At 39.8% G+C, this 25,596-nt stretch overlaps 1 protein-coding gene across 19 annotated transcripts in view; it reads left to right on the top strand.

Moving 5' to 3' along the window:
• Window positions 1-25,596, top strand: part of ENPP2 (ectonucleotide pyrophosphatase/phosphodiesterase 2) — a 118,906-nt gene that overhangs the window by 18,448 nt on the left and 74,862 nt on the right. For 11 of the 19 annotated variants that reach the window (XM_051844009.2, XM_051844007.2, XM_070075434.1 and 8 more), the window contains exons 1-2: window positions 14,516-14,731; window positions 14,955-15,057. In XM_051844009.2, the coding sequence (XP_051699969.1) occupies window positions 14,702-14,731; window positions 14,955-15,057 (133 nt within the window). In that variant the 5' untranslated portion in view covers window positions 14,516-14,701. Of the gene's footprint in view, window positions 1-14,483; window positions 14,732-14,954; window positions 15,058-25,596 lie in introns of those variants that run through there. The other 8 variants (XM_070075436.1, XM_070075433.1, XM_070075430.1 and 5 more) reach the window with 3 other exon arrangements.

The following is a 25,596-nucleotide window of genomic DNA, read 5'->3' as shown; positions in this document are numbered from 1 at the left end:
GGCCTCCTTAAATTAGTTGTCTTTTCTCTCCTGGATCTGGACAGAAATCTATTAATGGAACCTAATATGAAAATGAAGTCATTTAAAAATATTTATTTATTATTTGAAAGGTAGAGTTAGAGAAAAAGAAATCTATCTGCTGGTTCACTCTCCAAATGCTGCAACAATTGGGGCTGAGCCAGGCCAAAGCCAGGAGCCAGGTGCTTCTCATGAGTCTCTCATGTGTGTGCAAGGGCCCAATCACGTGGGCCATCCTCTGCTGCCTTCCTAGGCCCATTAGCAGGGAGCTGGATGAGAAGTGGAGCAGCCGGGACCCAGGAATGAGTACCTATGTAGGATGTGGCTTAACCTGCTGCACCACAGCAGCGGCCCCCAAAATAAGGTCATTTAAATCTGTAGTCAGCATGGTCACCTGTTAAGCTTCCAGTAACAAACACTAAACAGGTTTATTCTTACAGAATTGTTATTAATGTTAATCTTGCCTATTGTGAAGTTTTATAATTGAGTTTAATGATCTATTTTAAGAATTTTATCCTTGATAGGTTGTAGATTGATTTGACTCGCTCTGTCTCTCCTGATCTTTCTTTCTCTCTTTCTCTGATCTCTGTCTCTATTTTTTTAAAGTCTCGATTTCAATCTGTCAAGACATCTCTGCATTTTCACTTATTCCTTGGTACATAGTACATGGCAGCTTGCTGACATTAGAGTGTTGAGTTGAAGAACATCTCTCAGATGCATGATTCAGGAATCTGGAAGCTGCCATCTCTCTCACCTTCTCAGATGTCTCCTGATGCTTAGAAAGCTGGAGCATCGATCCTGACATCATGTGGCAAAAACCTACTATTTCCATAACTTTCTTTGCACAGAGAAACAGCTAAAAGAGGAAGGTGCACCTCAATTCTGTTTTTCCAGTCTTGTGTACTAATGAGAATTGTAGGAGCATAGTTGTTAGAATCTGTAAACTATCTATAATCCATTCTGCAAGAACTCTATAGGACCAGAGGGCATCCTGGCAGTGGGGTGAAATAGTTTCGGGGAGCCTACCTTTGGCGATTGCATATCTATTTGGTAGTGTATTTTAGTAAACTGTTGACTTCCTGCTGTGGTCTTAAAGTTTATGCCCTCCCCAAATTTATACCTTGACATCCTAACCTTCAATATGATGATATTAGGAGGTGGGACTTTTGGGATGTGATTAGGTCGCAAGGATGGAAACCCATGGATGGATTAGTGCCTTCCTAAAAGAGACCCGAGAGAGACTCTTGTCCTCTCCATAATGTGAGGTTATAGTGAGAAGACAGAATTCTAGGAGGAGGTGGGGCATTTACCAGATACTGCATCTGCTGTCTTCTTGGTTTTTGGATTTTGCAGCCTCCAGAGAGAGGAGAAATAAATTTCTGTTGTATAAAAGTCAGTGGGTTTATGATATTTTATTGTAACAGCTCAAATGATCTAGGATACTTGCTCACCTCCCAGTCAAAACCTACTTTTTATCTTTGTATCCCTGATAACAAGTAGCGCTTGGCACAGAGTAACCCTTCAACAAGTAACAGCTAATATTGTAATGGGTGTTTCCTGAATCTGTGTTGAATTACCTTTATATGGATTTGTAAAACTGTGATTACCTAAAGTCTAGGACAGTTGTATGACAATGACCAGCCTCCTCTCTGAGCTCTTGGGAACTTTGAAATGGTATGGTTAAGATGGCCAAGGTTCCTCTGGTCACTTTATCATTGCCAGCCTGCTCTTCTGAAAAACAGCAATATATCCCAGGATGGAGGTTAATCTGTGGTTAATCTTCTGAATTATGAAACATTTTCATGCATCAAGACTCATCAAACATTAATCAGATCCTTACCATTAATGGGCTCAGTTTTTTCCCAGCACATAGTTGAAATTACCATTCCTTTTAGATCTTGCCAGATTTATAAACCTCGTTGGGAAATCTTAATGGAGAAAAATGACTCTTCCACTTAATAGGTGTTTGAACTGGGAAACTTGACTGATATACCTGGGGTTTTCACATAGCAACAATAATACTATGGTAAAAGTTTTAATGAATATTAAAGAGGAAATATGTAGAAATAACCCTAGTTGCTTGGCAAAAAATATAAACCCTTACCAAATACTAAATATCACATAAGATAGGGCCAACTCAATGCTAGTTATGGGACTATGTATAAGTACATGCTTTTCTCTTGCCTTTTATGAAAGTTTTGAGTCTTCTCTCCTGGAGTTTTCCTCTGCCTGCAATGCCCTTCCTCTCTATATATACTTTAAACAAATCTATACATAACTCAACCACTGTCTCAAATGTATGTCTGCTGTATGAGTTATGCAGATCTCCTAACTTGAGGTATATTAACTCTGTGATTATGAATTGCAAAGTGGAAACAATGAATGACTCTTGATCCCTCTCATAAGATTTTTAAAAAAATATTTTTAAAGAAGTATTCTGCAACTGCAAGGCATTATTGTTCTTAAATTCCCACAACTACCCCAGAGTCCCATGAATAACTATTTGTTTTACACAGATCTTGTTTACAATGTGTTGCTATTAAGATTCAAGACTTTTGAGATTTGTAGCCAAGAACTGTGTTCTGTTCTATGCTGTTTTACCTGAAAGTAAAAAGAAATGTCAAACCTGATGAAAATGTATGACAGAGGGTCCAGTGGATTGGACAGCATTTGAAGAAGCCCTCATTTATAAAAGGAAGTAGAGGTTTTATCAATATAGGCTGTTAAAAGATGTCCACACATAACCAATATGTTCCAGTCTCCCTGTCAATTATCAGGTTTATATAACTGGATATAACAGGTTTTTATAACTGGATAATATCAGGTTTTTATAACTGGATAATATCAGGTTTTTATAACTGGAGTGACTCGAGACAATTTTGAGATCTGAGAACTGAAGATCATAGTCAAAATCCCTTCTTTTCTGGAGTCCAGATGCTTTGGAATTTGCTTTTCTGCAAAAATTTATTTTGTTTATTTATAAGAATTAGAGAGAGAGAGAAAGAGAGAGAGAGAGAGGCATCTTCCATCTATTGGTTCACTCCCCAAATGGCTGCAAAGGCTGGGGCTGGCCAGGCTGAAGCTAGGAGCTTCTTTCAGGTCTCCCACATGGGTGCAGGGGCCCAACCACTTGAACCATCTTCCACTGCTTTCCTAGACACATTGGCAGGAAGCTGGATCGAAAGTGGGGTAGCTGGGAGTTGAACCAGTGCCCATATGAGATGCTGGTGCTGGTGTTGTGGGCAGCAGCTTTTTTTTTAAGGTTTATTTGTTTATTTATTTGAAAGAGTTACACAGAGAGAAAGAGAGGGAGAGAGAGAGAGAGAGAGAGAGAGAGAGAGAGAGGTCTTCCATCTGCTGGTTTACTCCCCAATTGGCTGCAATGGCTGGAGCTATGCCGATCCGAAGCCAGGAGCCAGGAGCTTCTTCCAGGTCTCCCACATGGGTGCAGGGGCCCAAGAACTTGGGCCATCTTCTACCATTTTCTTAGGCCATAGCAGAGAGCTGGATTGGAAGAGGAGCAGCCAGGACTTGAACCGGTGCCCATATGGGATGCTGGCACTGCAGGTGGCAGCTTTACCCGTTATGCCACAGTGCCAGACCCATTGGCAGCAACTTTTACCTGCTATGCTACAGCACTGGTCTCACTAGCTCTTTTTTTAATATGATAATTTAAATATATAATTTATATATCCTAAAATTCACTTTTTAAATAAAACTGGACATTTCACATATTATTGGCATATTTGAAGAGATGTGCAAATGATAATTTTACAACATTTTGTCACACCAAAAAAAAAAAAGAAAGCCAGTCCACTTAATAACAGTCATTCCTCCTATCACCTGACAACTACTCTTCTCTTTCTGTTGTCTGTGCCTGTTCTAGATGTCTCATATAGAGGAAATCATACAAATATGGCTTGTATAACTGGCTTCTTCCACTTGCTATGACATTTTCAAGGTTCATCCATGTGGCAGCATGTATCAGAACACCATTCCTTCTTAATTGCTGAATAATATTTCATTATATGAATATTCCTCATTTTGTCTACCCATTCATCGGTTGACAATGCTGCTATGAACATTTGTGTTCAAGTTTTGTGGAAGTATGTTGAACTTCTCTTGTGAGTGGTTGCACCATTTTACAATACCACCAAAAATATGTGAGGGCTTTAATTTTTCCACATCTTTCTAACACATGTTATTGTCTGTCTTTGCATTTTAGCCCTCCCGGTGGGTGTGAAGTGGTATCTTGCAGATTTGAGTTGTGTGTCTGTAGCAAACTTTCATTTGCTTATTGCCCATTTGTATGTCTTCTTTGGAGCAATGTCTGTTCTAATTGTTTGGCAATTTAAAAAATGAGTTACATGTCTTTTTATTGCTGAATGGTTCTTTGTATAGTTTGAATATGGGATACTTATTAGAGGTATGATTTGTAAATATTTTCATCTATTCTGTAGGTCAACTTTTCAGTTTCTTGCCATCTTGACAATTATGTATTTCAATCCATAAACATGAATGTCTCCCCATTTATTTAAGTCTTTTGTAATATGTTTCAATGATTCTGTGTAGTTTTCAGTACAGAGCTCTCATTTCTTTTATTACATTGATTCCCAAGTATTTTAGGCTCTGGTATTCTTATGTAATTTTTAAAAAATTTCATTTTGTCTTATCCATTGTTAATGTATTGAAACATAACTGGCTTTTGTACATTTGTCTTCAATCAAGCAACCTTCATTAAGTCATTTGTTAGTTCCAGTAGTTTTTTTTCTCTTGCTGTGTGTCTATTCATGGAGATTTTCTCTATACATAATCATGTCTTCTGATTTTATTTCTTTTAAAAATAAAAATATTTATTTTGTCTGAGAGAGGAAGGAAGGAAGGAAAGGAAGGAAGGAAGGAAGGAAGGAAGGAAGGAAGGAAGGAAGGAAGGAAGGATATGAATATCTCTCATCTGCTGGTTCATTCTCCAAATGCCTGCAAGAGCCAAGGCTGGGCCAGGTTGAAGCCAGCAGCCAGGAATTCAATTTGCATCTCCCATATGAGTGACAGGGGCCCAACCACTTCACCTATTACTTGCTGCCTTCTAGGGTGCTCATTATCAGAGAGCTGGAACCTGTACTGGAGTCAGGACTTGAGTCCAAATATTCTCATTTGGAATATGGGCATCCCAAGCCGTATCTTACCAAAGATATCTTGCCAAAGACCCGCCCTGAGATCATTTTATTTCTTCCTTTGCAACTTGAATGTCATTTGATTGGTTATTTGTCTAACTGCTCTGATTAGAAATACATTGCTGAACTGAAATGGTGAGAGCAGATATTCTTGTCTTGCTCCTGATCTTAGGAGGAAAGCATCCAGTCTCTTGCCCTTAATTATGGTGCTGTTAGCTGTGAGTTTTTTGGAGTAGTTTTTTACTTGGTGGGGCAGTTCCCTTTCATTTCTTGTTGGTTGAGTATCACTAGCTGTTGTTTGGTTGCAGGGGGAATCACAGAAATGGAAGTTTTGTTTCCTCTCAAGAGAGTACCATTGTGCTGGTAAGCATGTGATAAAGCTGTTCCACTAGCAAGCATAAACTTCCTCTAGGTTAGAGTTCAAACACGGATCTGGATGTGAGGCTCAACTTCTTGGGGCTTTCCAAGTCCAATAGAGAGTCTTTATTATCTTAGTTGAAACCTGGGCCTTCAAACTCTTTCCAGGAACACTCCACCCTCTGTCAAAAAAGGACAGCTCATTTTCTCTTGAGGTTAAAGAGAATGTGAAAATGGTGGTTTATAGCATTATTAACTTTAATCTACATACAATTTGTCTGTAAGCAAGTGGATTTTTCTAGAACCAATGTCACTATGAAGTGCTTGTTATATGACCAGCTCTTTGTAAGATACTGAAAACATGATAGCAGATGATGCAGATCTTATTCTTCACTATATATTTCTGGCTAGTAATTGTGTGATTTTTGTTTGAAGCACTGAGCTACTTGCTTAACATGCGTTATTTCATTTATCTTTATATCAACACTCTGTGGTAAGAACTATTACTATTTTTCGAAAGAAATGTTTATGTCAGCATCATGCTTGAAAGCAGCAGACCCAGGTGTGTCGGCTCTGGAGTACAATCTCCTAGCCTCCTGGTCCTGTTGTTTCTTTCTCCTGTTCTCTGATAATCCACCCTTCCCTCACTGAGACAAGAAGTAACTTTCAGGCCTGGGAAACTGTGTGAGCAGAAGTGGGATGCAGAAATGGTCTTGGAACTCTTTGTAAGAAGGGCTTTCCTAGAGAAAGGGTTTCTGTCACGTACCAATGAAAGAGGGAATCAGATTTTGATGTATGTATGTTGGCAGCCGAGGGGGATCTAAATACTACAATGAAGGGATTGAATTTAGTACAACAATGGAATTAAATTGTTGATCTTTGTTTTCCCAAGTTTGCACTGCTTAAATGTCCAGGTTTCTGGGATAATGTCGTAGAGAGAAGGAGATAGCTGGTTAGCTGGGATCTGGCTCCCCACCCTAACTTTAAGTACAGCAGCTCCGAGTGGAGATGCTTGTATCTATTTTGTGATTTTATTTGAAAACAGAGTTTCCATGTTTTAAAAAAGAGCTAAACACCACTAACTTAGCTCAGTAATCCTGGTTTACATATGATGAAACATAGGCTGCAAGTGACACAGTTGGTTAGTGTCACAGCAAAGACTACAGCTCGTGTTCCTTGGCGCCACACAGTTCATTCAACACACGTTGGTTGTCTGCCCATCCTATCCCAGGCAGGAGGCAAAGCTCGGTGGAGTGCGAGGATGATTGGTCCCTGTATTAGAGGAGATCACAAGGGATAGAGCTGCCCAAACAAAGATTACGGATGATTTGGGAGCAGAGCAAAGGGAGCCAAACCATTGCTCTGCATGAGGAAGGCAAAAGCAGGAGATGAGTGTATCACAGCACAGTGACACTTGACTCAAGTTTTTGTAAATATTTTGGGATTTGCCGGAGAGAGTGGAAAGGGCATTCTAGGCCAAAGCAACAAGACATGTGAAGGAATGAAGATGTGAAAGAGCACAAATTAATCAAGAAGTAGCAAATATTTCTCTAATTAATAAGACAGCATTTGTTAAGCATTATTCTATGCCTGTCATTTTGTGGGGTGATTTACACAGATAATTTCATGTAATACTCTGAGGAATCCTAGGAGATGGATACTGATAAAAACTGGGTTTTAGGATGGAGAAGGAATTTGCCTAAGGGTCTTGTAAGGTCTCACAGTTGAACTGTGGTAGGGCTGAGATTTGATTTCTGTGAGCTCAGATTTGGATTTGGGGCCCTACGTGCCTTGCTAAGCAGTTTGGATTTTACCCCCTAGGTCACTGGTTCTCCAACTTGCAACGGAATCACCTGATGGGTGTGTGTTGCAGCACACATTCTGGCCTCCACCCCCAGAGTTTCTCATTCAATGGTCTGAGGTAGGCTCAAGGGTTTGTATTTCAAGTAGGCTTCCAGGTACAGTTCCAGGGATCACACTTTGAGAATGATTATGATAAGGAGCCACTGAAAACTTGTAAGTTTGGGAAGCCAGTCATCAGATTTGTATATTTACCTATTTGAAAGGCAGAGCGAGAGCAAGAGAGAGAGAGAGAAAGAGAGAGGGAGAGAGAAAGAAAGAGTCTTCCATTAGCTGGTTCACTCCCCAAATGCTCACAGCAGCTGGGGCTGGGCCAGGCTGCTGAAGCCAGAATTCTACCCAGGTCTTCCATGTGGGTGGCATCAAGCTCAGCCACTTGAGCCATTCCCTATTTCTTTCCAAGATCACATTAGCAGGAAGCTGGATCAGAAGCAGAATAGCTGGGACTCAAACCAGGCATTGCACCATGAGATGTAGGTGCCCCAGCTGCTGCTTCACCCCCTGTGCTACAACACCGGCCTCTGCGTTTTATTTAGTGCTCTCTGGGTAATGAATGGACATGAATTATAGGTTGATTAAAACAGGATTCAGTGAAATGGTGTTTGAAGGAGGCTGAGTACAAATAGGAAGAAGAATTATTAGAGGACCTTCTGAAGTAGATTCAGAAAAATAAAGATGAAGGGATGAGCATAAAAGCAGTCATATAGGAAGATATTTTAGGTGCCAGAGGCACTTAGTGAGCTCTGATAAATGATAGAAAGAGTTGTGGTTCATAACCTGAATCTATAGACATGCTGTCTGATGAGAGACCAAACAAGAAAGGGTTGTACTAGGACAAAACGTGTTTTTAAGGTTTTCATGAAAAGAAATGAAGTGAAGCGAGCAAACTGGTTGTTTAGGTAGCTGCATTTTGGACACTGAGTCGAGGCCTTCATGTGGTGTAATAGAGAGTCCTGCTCTCCTGCAACAGGGCTAAGCTGGTTTCGGATCCCTGGTGTTTGGACATGGTTCAGTGGCTTATTATACCAATTTGGAGATATCCTTTATTCTGAATCTTCCCTTTTAAAAAACATTTACTCATTTAATTTATTTGAGAGGCAGAGAGATAAAGAGAGAGAAAGGCAGATGGACAGACACAAGAGCTCGTAATTGCTGTTTCACTCCTCAGGTGTCTTCAGCATCTGGGGCTGGGCTTGGCCAAAGCCAGGGGCTGAGAGGGTGGTGGGGACTCAACCACTTCAGTTATCACTGCTACTTTCCAGGACATCAGTATCATGAACCTGACAGCAGGAGCAAAGGTGGACTTGAATCCACACACTCTGGTATGGGATGTGGACATCCTAACTGGCGTCTCATCTACGGGCCCAAATGCCTGTCCATAAACCTCCATTTTCTTGTCCTCATGTAGACTTCACCATCTTATCTCAGTGTGCCTGTGTGAGACTTGAGGGTAAAATGTGGAATCTTCAACCATTTGGCAAACTTCTAGTCCAGCAATTTTCTCAAGTTATCTACCAACCCATTTGTGTTCATCTGTTACATTAACTACAACTCAAAGCAGACTCAAAGTTGGAAACCTTCCTGAGGTCCACACACATGCTGGTGACCTATCTCTCCTGTTACAACCTCTATCTCTTTGCCTGAACTTTAGAATGCAGGTTTTTTGAGTAACTGAAAAGAAGCAAATTATAAGTTTTAAATAAATGCTTTATTTTGAGTGAGATTTAGAGACAAAGCTGAGTTATTTCCTGAAGTCAATTCTTTTGGAAACTCAGTTATGAATAAATGTATTTTTATTGTTTAAAGTCCAATATAAAATTGTTCTAAATCAACTGTCTTAGATGATTTTTAAACTATCAATAAAGAATTTACAGCTATTCGCCATGTCCCTGATTTTTACTGTTTAATTCTAAGATATTACTAAATGGATACAAATCTCTATATCTTTCTTATAACACAATTTTAACTAGGGATATGAATTCACTTACTATAGATTTGGTCACTGTAATTTTCAATATTGCCTAACTGGGAAGTCAACCTTAACACCTTCTTTCTCTTATCAGTCTTAGTGCCCATTGCCAGCTCTCTGGTTGTTTCCCTCTCTCCCACTCTTAGTCCTCTGCACAACCATAGCCTCCACAGTTCAAGCTGTTGTCACCTTTATTGCCACACTTTGCAAACTGATTTACTCTATCCATTCTTAACTTGCCCCAGTTCATATTCATACTGTATGGAAATTAATGCTTTTTTTAAAATTTTTTTTATTTTTATTTTTTTTTATTTTTGATAGGCAGAGTGGACAGTGAGAGAGAGAGACAGAGAGAGAAAGGTCTTCCTTTGCCGTTGGTTCACCCTCCAATGGCCGCCGCTGCAGCCAGCGCACCGCGCTGATCCGATGGCAGGAGCCAGGATCCAGGTGCTTTTCCTGGTCTCCCATGGGGTGCAGGGCCCAAGCACCTGGGCCATCCTCCACTGCACTCCCTGGCCATAGCAGAGAGCTGGCCTGGAAGAGGGGCAACCGGGACAGAATCCGGCGCCCCGACTGGGACTAGAACCCGGTGTGCTGGCGCCGCAAGGTGGAGGATTAGCCTATTGAGCCACGGCGCCGGCTAAAAATTAATGCTTTAAAATGTGATCCAGTGTCTACCTGCTCAAGACTTCATTCTGCATGAGGTGACCAAGAAGCCCTCCCTACCAAGAGACCTCTCCCTTCTCACTTCACTCTGATTCCCTTTTGCTCCCCTTACACTGGTCAAATGGACTTTCTTTTTGTCACTGGAAGGCTTGTACCTCTATTGTGCACTCTTCCTTCTGTCTGGAGTTCTTTCTTTCCCTCTTAATCTAGCTATTCCCACTTACCCTTCAAACCACAGCTCATTTGACACTTCACACTTAAGTCTTCTGTAATCTTCTTGACAAGGCCAAATCTGAATTATATATACTCCTAGGACCATTTACTTGTACACTTCTGCATTTACCATAGTTGCAACTTTCCATTTATGTTTGTGTCTGTTTGATCAACATGGAGGGTAAAAACAATGGGGCAGTCCCTTATGTAGCATGACTGGTGTCCAGAACAGTGCATGGTGTATCAGAGGAGCTACTGAATATGTGTGCAAAGCTTGACTTTGCAGAGAGCAAGATTGTGTTAGTATGGCAGTTCATGCCTAGCTTCCACTGGAAATAAAGGTAATGCATGAAAGTTTGTGATGTAACTTGAAGTCCTTGCAAGATGTAACAGTGTTGAGATCAGCTTGCAGTTGTGTAATAACTAATAGCACAACTCCTGTTTGCATTTGTTCAGGCATATCTTCACTGGAGAACCCTTTGGGACCATAGGCTACCCATGAAACTTTTTTTGTGTACTTAGAATCTTAAGTGATAGCTACTTTCCCTCCATCTGCAGTCTTGGAATGTGGGAGCAATCGAGGCAGCTTGTTTCTCTATTAGCTGTCAAAATTTTCTGTTTAATTTAGATTGGTAAATCCCTTTTTCAAAGATTCTTGTCCAGTCTTTATTTTGAATTTTCTATCCTTAATATAGCAGAGTCTGAAAATAAAGCTAATTTAAAGAGCTTTGAAATAGAAAAGGAAGAATATACATAGGTATATTTTCTGACTTTTGTAGTTCCTGTCCTGTGGATACTGTTCAATGATACTACTGAAAATCAAGTGGTCAGCAGTGGTCTAGCATCATACATTGTCCTAGAATGATTCTGGGAATCACGTTAACCAAGTGAAGTCATGTCAATTCTGCATGATGAGAAACTGAAAGTAGATAAAGTATAGAAGAGTTAATGATAATTTGCTATTCCTGCAGGAAGCAAGAATGAAAATTTTCCTTCATGTATGTTTCAAATCTCGCTACTAACCTCCAGCCCTCTTATCTTAATCAAGGTTTGGGAACAAGGATTCATAGAATGATTTCATGAAAAGATAGACTGTGCATTTGTATAAATACAACCACTGTATTGCAATTAAGCAACACACACACTGCAGCTTTGTACCAGCAGCAAAGTAAAGAAAAATACTGCCCTGCCACTTTCAGTTTGCAGATGATTCCCCTGGAGGAACAGCCATAGTTTGTCATAAAGAGATCTAAACGTTAATGTCCAATCAGTGGTGAATGCCATTAATAATACATTAAAATTACATTATGAACTAAGCCAGGCAATTCAACATGCAGGACATAAACAAATTAATTCAGAAGGATTTATTCTAATGCTGTTTTTCTTAATGTGGTCTTTATATGACTTGCATCAGAATAACCTATTGTGCTATTCTTTTCTGGTCCCTACACTTCCCTTTCTTCTCACCACCCCCTAGACATAATGAGTCAGGATCTTGGGCAGTAGGACATATACATCAAGTCTTAAACAAGCTCTCAGGGTGACACCTAGGACCAAGAAAGCTCCAGAATCATGCTGTGATTTCTAGGGGCTGATGCTGTTGAAAGATTTGTTTATAGTTCCAGGTTTTCCTTCTGCCAGGGGGCAGTGTTCTCTGAAATGTTAGTTTCTCAGTCTTGTTTAAACCCTTTCTTGTTTGCTGAGCTAGCCACTTTGACCTTACACCAAAATGTTCAACACTATGACAGGTGAACATTCTTCATTTGATTTTCTTATGGAAGATTTTGGACTACATTCTAATCATTCGCATTGGTTTTTCTCCAGCTACTTTATGCATTATGAGGCTCCTTTATATTCTCAGCTTTAGATAATGAAGGGTATTTATATTTTGCTGTCTATCTGATACCTGAGGGAAGGACTTTGGTCATCCTATGACAGTTAATTTAACCTAGCAGGAAACTTCTGCTTAATTATGCCGAGATGATGTGTGTATGCACGTGTGTGTGTGTGTACGTGTGTGTTAATAAGTTCCTTATGCATGTCGACCTGGTAGAAGATTAAGTTCTTTGGCAGAGCAGTTAACAGAAATAGTGGCTGAGCTCAATCCTTTTGAATAATGGGTAACAAGTGCTGTACAGAAGCCAATTATGGATGAACTTGGTGATTACACTTAGCAGCTTCCCCCCTCCCCGCCTCTGCACAAATAGTCTGCATGTCAAATATAATTAATAGATGATGTTTAGCTTCTGAACTCTCATTTTTCTTTTTCCAAGGCAGTTTCTGTTGTCCTCAAGCTGGGTTTCTACAACCAAAAGCCAGGCAAGGCCTAAAGTTGCTGGACTCTGGCAAAACCTGTAGAAGCTGGAGAGAGGAAGAGGCCGGGTTTCTGTGACATTTGGAGCCTGTGGCATACAGTGGAAGGACAGGACTTCCTTGAGATTTTCCTTTGTCTTGTTGTTTTCCTCCATCCTGGCATATCACATGTTGAAATTTAACATAAATTGTAGAAAAATCCTACATGTGGTTCACATCTTTTATAAATCTTCATAATACTCAGCTCCCAAATCAGTTCTGAATGGCATATACACTAAAGGATAGAGTCCTTCATATAAAGATTCATGGGCACTTAACTTGAGTTCGGGTGTGGTGAGGAAAGCCTCCACCTGCAACACTGGCTTCTCTTATCAGCACCGGTTCGAGACTTGGCTGCTCCACTTTTCATCTAGCTTCCTGCTAATGTGCCTGGGAAAGCAGCAGAAAGTGGCCCAAATGCTCGCCCCTGCACCCACGTGGGAGACCTGGAGGAAGCTCCAGGCTCCTAGCTTCAGCCTGGGTTAGGCAAGGCAGTTGCAGCCATTTGGGAAGTGAACTAGTGAATGCAAGATCTCTCTGACTCTCCTCCTTCTGTGTAACTCTGCCTTTCAAATAAAAAGTAAATCTTAAAAAAAAAAAAAAAGAAAAATTCATGAGCCTAATTCATAAGCCTACCGTTTCTGTAAGAATGCAAAACTCATCTTACCAAGGCAACTTAAAGTGTGGCAGTATAGTTTCTGTTTCAACTAGCTGTTACTAAATTCTAGAATTTATAATAAAACCCAGGCCTACTACACAATCCACTGTAAACAAGTCTTGCTCTGGTGCTATCATGTTTTATTTGAGCAGAGCCACTGCTCCTTTAGTTATTTGCTGCATGGTGAGTCCCGTATTTGTTTATGGATGCACACATGTGCTGTGCAAAGGGTGACAGCACTGGCCCTGGTAAGGGAAGAGCCAAAACAAAACGTCCCTCGTTTGAATCCTAAAGGCGTTCAACATTTAAACTCTCGAGTTGAGAGGCCTTGATTTCTTCTCTTAAACATGTCTTGCTTAGAAAAAAAAAAAATCAGTATCTTGGTTGCCAATTTTGCGTAGTAAAGAGACCTGAACACAATAGTCTCAAAGGGCAGTGTTTGCCAGCTAGATGATAATTCAACTGGGAAATAACTAGGAAAACAATTCTTTAAATCTAAATCCTTGCTGCCACCGAGATTTGCTTCCCAACTTCAATTGCTAATAAAACAGCCTCTTATTATCCTCTACCCCCACCTCCTGTCATCACCCCCACCCCCACCAAAAGAAAAACCCCCCAGACAAGCTGCCAGCTCTTTGCACGAAGAAGGAGCCGAAAGTGCAGTTATTTTGTGTTTCTGCATAGGGCAGAAGGGCTTTCTGCTGCTTAGCTGGCATTCCTAGTATTCTGATAAATGTTACTTCTCTAAACGTTAACAGCAACACGGAGACAATAATGCTATCTCTCGTGTTAGTTACAATTTGGGGAGATTTCACCGTGAGAAGCATTTGAGGAGTCAGAAGAAGCTGAGAATGTAGTCATAGGGACAGGGTCGTTCAAACTGCCAGAAAAATAAATAAATGAGAAAGACAGGGAAAGTTATTAGGTTTATAAATTATAAAACCTTCCTTGTTTTTTTTTTTTTTTTTTAAAGAAGTGGCGTTGAATAACTGCATTGTAAACCTTAAAAGCTTAAAGCTGGTGGAAACCCTCACAGTTCTGTTTCACTTTTATCGGATAAAACACATTTGGTTTCTTTTTGACAAGCCATGTTTTTGTGAGGGAAGGAAAATGAACATGCACTGTTATTGGCCACAGCAACATAAGAAACCCTCATGTTGCCAGAGGATACCACATGAAAGTGTCTGTGTGTTAGGGGAGGGGCCCACGCAGGGGTGGGGAGGAGGAGGAGGATGCCTTAAGCCTCTTAGGCTCGGAGCTGCGATTTGTGAACCAACTGTGATGAAATCAAGCTCCGGACAAATCAGATGAGCCTGTCAACCTCCCAGGTGGGATTGCTTGTAGTTAATAGACTGAGCTCGGAGCCCCAAGAGCAGTGCATGCAGTGTAGGCAGAGTGAACACGCTGCACGAGGCTTTCCAAGAATTCTCTGACATGGCAGGGAGAACGTTGCAATCCTATCAGGTAGGAGAATGATGGAATGACAGGGGGAAAACTCCTGGTTTTCACACTCTGGTACTTTTGAACTTGCATTTTTCTTCTCTCTTGCTAAAATTAAGACAGAACCTTAGGTTGCATTTTGCAAGCTGTAGGACTGGGGATGTTGAAGTCATCTGAATTGGCTTCCTGTAATTAGATTTAGCCCTGTCTAGCTGTGTTTGACAACTTGATCTCTTTATTCCTCTAGATATTGTCCCTGTTCACTTTTGCCCTTGGAATCAGTATCTGCTTAGGATTCACAGCAAGTCGAATTAAGAGGGCAGAAGGATTGGACGAAGGCCTCCCCACAGGTAAATGGATCAACTGTTTGCATTTGCAATCTTTTAGAAATATACACAGGAAATAATCTAACTGATTAAGAAATTCATCTTTAAGGTAATCTTGCAATATAATTTAGTCCTAGATTTCTCTGGGATGAAGCCACCTATTTGCACCATTCAGGCAAGAGAATGTAGTTTAATTAGAGGATTTATGATGGCTTCAGGATAACTGGCTATTTATATCTTTGTACTTTGAAAAGTATAAATGTTGAGATGCAATTAAAACTCTTGCACATAGATAAGGTGAAAGAAGAAGTGGCCAGCGCAGGTATTGGTTTAAAATTGGAGATATACAAGTCTGATTTTCTGTCATGATATAGGCTATAGGGTGTAGTATTGGCCACTAGAAAGTTCTGAGCTAGGAAAAAGGAGTGTAAATAAAAAAGACAGTGAACTACATTTCTGAAACTAGTGGAAGATTAAGGTTTACCTAAAAGAAGAAAAATGTAAAAGATAGGTAGGGCTTAAAAGAGCTTACAGGATTGATTTCCATTCATTGTGTTTTCTTTTGGCATAAGAAAAGGTAAGTCAAAGCACACTTTGACCTGACTAATAGAGCTGGAGTTAAAGACATTTCTTTTACAATATGCTGCACCACGGGCAGTGCGGGAAATCTTATAAAGGGGCTCCTTGTGCACATGCAGCAGGCTTAACTGACCAGGTCTTAAGCAATGAGTTGGTTAATTTCCTGGAAATTGGAGCCGCTGATGGTGTTAGACATAAAAATTACCTTTTAAGTAATGGGTACTCTAGGGAGCAATACATTCTTGACTTTCCCTGACATCCTAGCATGCTTGTCTGTCTTCCTGTACATTTTGTGTTTCTCTGTATTTTCTGATCAGATTATTATTTAAGACCCTATCACCTGTCACTGTATGTAGCACAGAGCTTTTTCTTATCAGCCAAGTGATGATACCTACAGGGATGGGATACTAACCATTTCTTACTTCGAGGAAGGTACTTTGCAGTCATGCCAGAAAGTTTAAGAATAAAATTAGAAGTGGGTTACTGAGTTGAAGTGGGGGTGCTGTTGGGGTAGACAGTGGGAAAGCAGATCATAAACACTGCATCCCCAGAGAGCCAAATGAACAAAAATTAAATTGTCTTCTGCTGGGGAGGAAGGGGTGGGGAAGAGGGGATCTCAGGGCTGCAAAATGCAGTTTTTATTGGTCGCAAACTTCTCTTCAAAGGCTTCTTTTCTACTCCCATTAATGCTGACTGTGCCTGAATAGACAGGGTGCTGGATCCTCCTGTGGGAAGTTAGTAACTTGAGAGCCATCTGGTGGTTCTTCCTAATGTACTCTGAAAGCATCTATCTTCTGTTTTGTCTTAGTATCTGATTCAGGCTAAAACTGATACTAAAAGAAGTGCTGTTTCCTTACTGAATTGTAACATCAAGGCATTGGTCACTTTCAAAGTTGGCCTCTTTTTGGAAAACTGTCATGAAGGTCTCAGACTGGCACCCTGTATCCCTCCAATGTGCACGTGGTCCAGGCCCAGTCATTTGTAAAATCTGTTTCCTTAGCTGTACAGTGAAGAGCAGGCTGAGATCATTTCTAATTTTCCTCTTGATTGAAAAGTCCTTGATTCTATCCATTCTATTTCATTGTCTCTTAAATTTGTGCGCTGTCTACTAGAAAATGTACTAAGTGTAAATTAGATTTATTAATCCTTGTGTGTGATAAATTACATCCATATATCATAAGAAATAGTTACAAGACTAGTGAAGCAGTGCTACTTCTGGGAAAAAAATCTAGTAATCTATGAATCTAAGTGATCTTATATACACTATAAAATTTTTGTTTTCTGAATTATTTAAATCGTTGTTTGATATCTAAAATAATTTGCTAGTTAAACTTCTATTTAAATGAAGCTTGGTTTTAGGAAACAATGCAGTTGAAGTCCAAGTTTCAGAGTTTTGGTGTGCCTGCACACTTTTAATTTTTCTGTTGTTATAGCCTGCTTCTTATTCAGGAATGGTAGCTGATTTCCCCTGAATAAACACCACTTTGGAAACTATGTGGAAGTATAGTGCAGAGAGTTTTTTTAATGCTGTATTTGCCTGGGAAGGCCTTCTCCCAAATAACACACGTGATTGATTATTCTGTTATCAAGGATTTCACATCAGAAAACACTGGATCTTTGGATACATGTTAGAATAAGAAACCAACAGCGAAAGCAGCCATGCCTCTTTTCAGCAACACTTTCAGGATATAAAGAAATCCTGGAAAGTTGTGTTTCAAGATTGTTTAAGTAAAGAGAAGGAACCCACAATGAATATATGGACAGTTTCAGGCTGATCAGAGCAAGATCCACCATTCAAAAGCGAGAAGTTTCCTGTTCACTTACTTGCTCTTCAGGGTCTGCAACAGTGGCTGAGAAAGTTCTGCACACGTGCATGGCCTCTCTGCTGTACTATGGACTGCAGTGTTAGTTTCAAGGCTGTAGAAGTACAAACAAACTGTGATAACTAACCAGCACGTTTATTAACTGCATTTTTTGTGAGGACCTAATAATTGGGAGGAAGTGATGATGAGATAAGGTTTCTTCTACCAGATCATAAAAGTACTATAGATTTATTAGCAGATATGACATAAACAGATTGCTCCAATTCTGTTGGCAAATATAATGGGCATTCAGGTAAATGAGATGGCAGGATTATATTTTCAAAGAAAATATAAATGTCAAGTGCAATTCAACTTGATGTCTTTGTCCTAAGCATCTAATGTGGTCTGCTTGGGCCTGCAAGGGAATTTGTGTACATACAAGGAGGCATGCGCATAGGTACGTGTACATGGGTATATGTTTCTTGTGTTTTGGGGAAGTCTACCTTGGAGAAGCATATGATTTAATTATTCTTCAGTCTTAAGGTGGAAATGAAATACATCTTTGAAATATGAGTAATTGAATACTTAAAAGACAAGGGAAATTTGTGAGCTTGTAAATACCTAGTTAACAGAAACTAGAAACCTCAGTCTAATTCTTCATAATTTTTAGTGGCTTAAAAGGAAAGTTTATTAATGAAATTTATGTGTAAATATGAAATTGAATGTGTCTCTAACAATTATATAAGGAAAACTTTACATTGTGAATTATAGAGAAAAGAGAAATTGGTACCAGGGACAAAATTCATCATGTTCATTTGGATAATTTTGGGAAACTCATTCTACAATGAAAATCCATTTAAATGGTGGCTTACAGCTCTAAACTGTAGAGCTGAAATATACTAACCATCAGGCTTAGAAGGAATGAATTTTATGAGGAAAATAGTAGAATCTTACAGTATGTTAAATGTAATATAGAGAATGGGGATTTTACATCAATGGGAAGAAAAGATCTAAGTTAGACTCTAAGGAGGGTACATCTTTTTTCAGGTCTATGTTAAACGAGCTTTGGTGTGGTGATTTTTTAATGTAGCTTAAAATTGTATGGACTTTCCTATCTTGTTTGTATGCACAGGAATGGTAGTATTCAATAGAATCCGCAGATTTTTGAGTCAATAATGAGCAAGAAAACTTTCAAAATCGTGCTTTGGAAGAATTTCTAAAATTTGGAACTTATGCACAAAATTAAAAACCTTTGTTAATGAAAATACATTGTGGTTTTAGTGGGATATTCTGAAATTTTAGCCAAGCCTTCGATAGCTCAAATGAGATGTACACATCCTTTATTCCAACCAGGAAAATAGCAATAATCTTACTTCTACTTCTTTGAAAAAACTTTTGAGAACAAAATGCCATGCTAAGGCTGATGAGAGTAATAAAGTGTTAAGTATATGATGATACATTTATCTTCTACTACAAGGTCAGTGTCTATAGCTTATCAAGTTACCAATATCTGTGATTCAAGATGGTAATGTATCATTGTTTAGTAACAAATCATTCAGATTTATACTACTGACTATTTACCATTAAATGTTATTTGAGTGGTTAGCCATTGAATTTCAGTTTAGAACTTTCAATTTCATCACACAGCTGTTCCTTGTGGTTTATGAGGTCTTTCTACATGAGGAAATTATATTTATAAATATTTTGGAAGTACAGGTGTTTGACAATGTCCCGGGTGGATATATATATGTATGTATGTGTATATATATATATATATACATATATATATATATATATATATGAAATGAGCTCAGCAGCTGTGAGAAGGAAGAGAGAAGAGTGATGTTGCCATAATGGGTATTTATAAAAAGTGATGTGTTTAGGAAGCAGAGAAACTGACATGTAGATCTCTATGTAAGTACTGCTTACTAAGGAATGAGGTCAGAAACATCATGAAAAAAAAAATGGCAACTTCACTACAAGAAAGTATGCCAGAAAGGATGAGTCATACTCCAGAAGGGGCATAATACAGTATTAAATTCTAGAGTTGGATGGCATCTTCGATGTCACCCACACTGGCCTCCGGCTTTCTCTGTGGGTTGTACTTCAAACAGCGCAGCAGACACAGGGGAACCATCCTGTTTTGATGCTCTTGAGAAAAGGAGGTGGCATAACCACAGTCTTCAGTTCATTTCAAGGCTTTATTTTCAGTTTTAGGAAACACCTGGGCTGAGGACCAAGGAGGAGTGGGAGGGGCGGGTTGGGAGCACTATCCCAACTTCTGAAAACAGGACCGGACAAGATGTGGAAGAAAGAACCTTCCAGCTTTAGGTTGAGCTAAATGTTTTCAAATGTAAATATTGATTCCCTTATTGGCCAGCTTCCTGGTGTGAAAATTTCCACTTTTCCAGTGAGTTTAGAAGAACATATAATGGTGAACTGAGGATGAACTCATGTGTGGTCATAACTCTTCATCTATTAGGCTCTTTCCAATAGTTTAATCACATTATCAAAGTTTTCCCATGTGTCATGGAATAAATGCAACCCTACTTCTGTATATATAGGATAGGATGAAGTTAAATATTTTTATTTATTTTAAAATTTATTTGAGAGGCTCTGAGACAGAGTGAGAGAGAAGAGAGCTTCCATCTGCTATCTCACAGCCCAAATGCCTGCAACAGGTGAGGCGGGGCTGAGGCGAGAGACAAGAGTTCAATCTGGGTCTGCCACTTCGGTGGCGGGAGCCCAGTTACTTGGGCCATTATCACTGCTTTCTAGAGTTTTTATTAGCAAGAAGCTGGAGTCAGGGACCAGAGCCAGGTATTGAACTAAGGCATTCCATGTGGGGCACAGGCATCTTTACTGCTAAGCTAAATGACCACTCCCAGAAAAACTTTTGAAATACGGTTTAACTTAACTAAGGAAAGTAATTTCACCTGTTTCTATCAGAACTATGAATCTGAGTGAAAAAAAATCAAATTATGTCAGTTTTTCTGTAAGTTGTAAAACTATGATTCCATGAAAAACAAGGCGTGCATGGCAGTTGTTATATATATTATGCATATATATATTTTACATTTATAATATGCTTTACATGTATTTATATAGACCTGCAACATTTCTTTCAAGATTCTGGAAATTATTTATCTTTGACGTGAAAGAACATCATTTGAATATGTAATTAAAAAGACAGTAATGGAATTTAACTCTCATAACGGTACTAGTAGGAAATTCTAAGCCTTCATCAAACTTTTCATCCATTTCTAATATGAGAGTTCTGAGCACTTTTTGTTTGTTTCTTAGATTTTGTCTTTAGTAATCTAAGTTTAAGGTTGAGTAATGATGAAAATTATGGGATACCACATGTTCGTTGATTCTTCTGTTTTCTTTATACCTTGCAGTAGGTAATAGACGGAAGCGCTCGAATCTGTGTTCTCTTGATTTATGTCAAATAGGAGGACTTACAGATTTTAGATTCACACTTAAAATTAGACAAAGAATCTTTATTAAAAGAAAGAGAAGTTCTAAAGATCCGTCCTTTGGCTAAGTATAGGGAGAAGGACAAGGAACTTGAGTATGAGATAAGAAAGCAGGACGCGGAGATGAGCTGTAGCATTCCTAGGGGAAGCAGAGGGACTAGAGCTTTTCATGAGAGAAGATGGCCAGGATGGGCTAGGCCTGGAAAGGCAAAGCCAATATTTGTCTCTATCACTTGATTTTATTTAAAAGGGAATGGAAGGGGCCGGCTTTTGACCTAGGGCTTAAGATGCCAGTTAGGCATCTCTGTGTCCCACATGGGTGTGCCTGGGTTTAATTCTCCACTTTCCCATTCCAGCTTTCTACTAATGTGGACCCTGGGAGGCAGAGATGATGGCTCAAGTAGTTGGGTTCTTGCCACCCACGTGGAAGACCTGGATTGAGTTTTAGCTCCTGACTTCAGCTTTCCTGGCCATGGGAGGCATTTGGGGAGTGAACCAGAGAATGGAAATTTTCACACTCTGTGTCTGTCCCTCTCTCTCTCTCTCTGCCTTTCACATAAATGAATAAATAAATTAAGAAGGGATGGCAGATCAAATTTATTGGAGTTATTGGATTAGAAGAGTTCTTAAATGACTATATCTTCCCATTTTCTTCCTGTCACTCTTGACTAAATTAAAGCCAGCAAGAATGATTTTCAGCACAGGCATCCTCTAGTCTACGTAGGCCCAGAAATTAACTCTCATTTGAAGCTGTTGATAGCCCAACTGTGAGTGCAATACTTTTTATGAGCTATATCTTTGCATTATTCCTAACAAAGCTGTCTTCACTTTAAGGCTTGGCAAGACGGACTCTAACTGATAGGGGGAAACTATTGAGGGAGATTCAATTTCTTTCAAAAATGAAGCAAGGACCAAACTTAGAGAAAAATCAGTGTCATGAGAGAACAATAAATCACAGGGGTAGAAGGGATGAAAGAAGGTTTGAAAAAGGATTACAGATTCACACAGATAAGTAAAAAGAGGGTCAGGGAAGAGATTATAATGAGGGGAAAGCAAGGGACATGGGTGCAAGAATATATCCAATGCGTATTGGGAAACTACAAAGAAACAAGAACAGGGCAAGTAAATATCTGAGAACAGCATGCCGTTAGCCTCTTCTTTTCATTGCCATCAGCAGAGCTGAGTGTGTTTATGTGAGGAGAATTTATTAAATGGAGGTTGAAATGGATCTATCTTAGAGTCACTCTTAAAAGGGAACTACTCAATAAGTGTTCTCTTATTTTTTTTTAACTATAGAAATTTCTCTTTTTTCCCCTTTTCAGCTCCTCTTCCTCCTCCTTCTCATAGTTTCCTAGGGTTCAGTATGTACTGTTGCTATGTTGGCCAAAGTCCATAGAAAGATGTGGTTTATGGACTAGAGGTGAGGCACTGCATTGGAAACTGACAATATTTCCTAAACTGAACTGATGTGGTTTGCATGTATTTCAACATCCCAGAATCAGCCATGCAAAAGCATCTCACATCTCATGGTCTAGTGAATGTGTTTTCTTTAGTTGAACTGATCTGATGCTGTAAAGGGTAGGATGGGGTGACTCTGACTTTAATGAGGACAAAGACTAAGGAATGAACAGGATATTCAGACAAATGGCTTGGGTGGACCTCAAAATGTCCCTTAACATCTGTTCTCCTCCTGCTTCTTTTTTTCTTGATTTTAACAGTAATAAATGTGAATTATAAAAAATCAAAAATCTATAAACATGGAAATAAAATTACAAATAGCAGGTAATAAATGTTTTTAGGATAATGACTTGATCTATATAGTTTATTCACATATATGCATACATACACTTACACTCATATATATATATATATATGTCCATACACACAAATGACAGAAAGTAAGCAAGAAAATAAAAAATCAGATGACTACCTGTAGATTTGTAAAATATTAGAAATTTCAAACTACAGAAAGCTAAAAAGTTTCTTCCTTTCTCTGTCATTTTCACCAAAAGTAAGTCTTGTAAAAATCTTCATATGGGGGAAAAGTTTTATTCACATTTGCACTTATTTATTTATTTTTATTTGAGAGGCAGAATGACAGGAACAGCGAGAGAGAAGGGGGGGAGAGAGAGAGCGAGCAAGAGAGAGAGAGAGACGGAGAGAGAGAGATGCAGAATAAATCTCTTCTACTCACCCACAACAGCTGGAACTGGGTCAAGCCAGAGCTAAGCCACGCTGAAGCCAGAAGTCAGGAACTCCATTCAGGTCTCCAACATACGTGGCAGGAGCCCAAATCCTGGATCATCGTCTGCGGCCCCCCTTTCTGGTGCTAGTGACCCTCCTTCCTTGCTGGGGAAAGTCGCTTTGGGTGACTGCAGGCCACATACCCTCCCCTCCCTTTACAAAAAGACCATGATGAACATTTATTGTATATATATATTTATTATATTTATATATATTTATTGTATATATATCCTGGCGAATTTTTGCAAGTATATGAGGCAGATAATTCCTAGGGATGAATTTTCTGGGGAAAAGATTCATTGACATTTAAAAATGTTGTTATATTTTTCTAAATTGTATTCTCTCTTGCAGAAATTTGCATTGTTAAGAACAGCGTGACACTATTTGTAGTTTCCATTCAGCAGAAATTAATTATTCTGTAATCTCTGATGAGGATTCAGCTTACTTTTTCCTAGTTACTACTTACTAATTAATCCTTCATTCTTCTTAGTTGAAATATTACTTTTGTTTTAAAATAAATTCTTATATATTCTCCTATTTCTGGATCCCATCTATAACATCAGTCTAGTTATTTTCTAATACCAAACAAAATTAAGTATTTTCTTTAGAACATACTTTCCTATATAGTTTATATCAAATTAATTTTGCTTTTAAGTATTTTCCATTTTAATATTATTTATTTGGAAATAAACTTTGAATATCCTCTCACATTTCAGGAAGCCTAGATATTTTATTATAATTATATTGCATCTTTAGATTTATTTATAAAGAGTTAATTTTTAATTTTAAAATTTAAAATTATTTGTTATTGATTTGCTTGGTTTACTTATTTGAGAGACAGAGAGGGGCTGGTGTTGTGGCATAGTGGGTTAAGCTGCTGTCTGCAATGCTAGAATCCTATATGGGCACTGATTCGAGTTCTGGCTGCTTCGCTTCAGATCCAGCTCCCTGCTAATGTGCCTGGGAAAGCAGTGGAAGATGGCCCAAGTGCCTGGGCCCCTGCACCCATGTAGGAGATGTGGAAGAAGCTCCTTGCTCCTGTCTTTGGACTGGCCCGGCTGCAACTGCTTTTTGGGGAATGAGCCAGCAGATGGAAGGCTTCTTTCTGTCCGTTTCTCATTCTCTCTCTCTAACTCTTCCAAATAAATACATCTTTCTTTCCTTCCTTCCTTCCTTCCTTCCTTCCTTCCTTCCTTCCTTCCTTCCTTCCTTCCTTCCTTCCTTCCTTTCTTTTTCTTTCTTCTTTCTCTCTCTCTTTCCCTCCCTCCCTCCCTCTCTTCCTTCCTTCCTTTCTTTCTTTTTCTTTCTTCTTTCTCTCTCTCTTTCCCTCCCTCCCTCCCTCCCTTCCTTCCTTCCTTCCTTCCTTCCTTCCTTCCTTCCTTCCTTCCTTCCTTCTTTCAAATATTTATTTATTTCTTTGAAAGTCAGAGTCAGACTTACACAGAGAGAAAGAAGGAGAGGCAGAGAAAGGTCCTCCTTCTGCTGGTTCATTCTCTTCCGCTGGTTCATTCTTCAGTTGGCTGCAACGGCCAGAGCTGTGCTGATCTGGAGCCAGGAGCCAGGAGCTTCCTCCAGGTCTCCCACATGGGTGCAGAGGCCCAAGGACTCAGGCCATCTTCCACTGCTTTCCCAGGCCATAGCAGAGAGCTGGATCGGAAGTAGAGCAGCTGGAACTCAAACTGGCACCCAAATGGAATGCCGGCACTGCAGACAGCAGCTTCACCCACTATGCCACAGGGCCAGCCCCAATAAATCTTTAAATAAAAATGGAGCAGTAGAGAGATAGAGACAGACAGAGAGAAATCTCCCATCTGCTGGTTTACTACCAAATTCCAGCAACAGCCAAGGGTGGGCCAAGCTAAGCCGGAAACCAATAACTCAATCCAGGTCTCCCTGTAAGTGGCAGGGACCCAAGTACTTGACCCAGGGTGCACATCAATAGGAAGTTGGATTTGGAAATGGAGCCAGACTTGAACTCAGAAACTCCAATATAGAATGTAGCTTTCCTACATGGTATCTTTTTTTTTTTTTATACTTTTTTTTTTTTTTTGACAGGCAGAGTGGACAGTGAGAGAGAGAGACAGAGAGAAAGGTCTTCCTTTGCCGTTGGTTCACCCTCCAGTGGCCACCTCGGCCGGCCCGCTATGGCTGGCGCACCGTGCTGATCCGAAGGCAGGAGCCAGGTACTTATCCTGGTCTCCCATGGGGTGCAGGGCCCAAGCACTTGGGCCTCCTCCACTGCACTCCCTGGCCACAGCAGAGAGCTGGCCTGGAAGAGGGGTAACCGGGACAAAAATCCGGCGCCCCGACCGGGACTAGAACCCGGTGTGCCGGCGCCGCTAGGTGGAGGATTAGCCTAGTGAGCCGCGGCGCCGGCCTCCTACATGGTATCTTAACCATTGCTCCAAATGCCTACCCTAATATTTTTGTAATATTGATATTTATTCCTCTAAGATGGT

This window comes from Oryctolagus cuniculus, chromosome 6 (assembly GCF_964237555.1).
Source record: "Oryctolagus cuniculus chromosome 6, mOryCun1.1, whole genome shotgun sequence".
In the NCBI taxonomy this organism is placed as follows: domain Eukaryota; kingdom Metazoa; phylum Chordata; class Mammalia; order Lagomorpha; family Leporidae; genus Oryctolagus; species Oryctolagus cuniculus.
The sequence above is the reverse complement of the archived record's forward strand: the minus strand, read 5'-3'. Positions and strand labels throughout refer to the sequence as shown.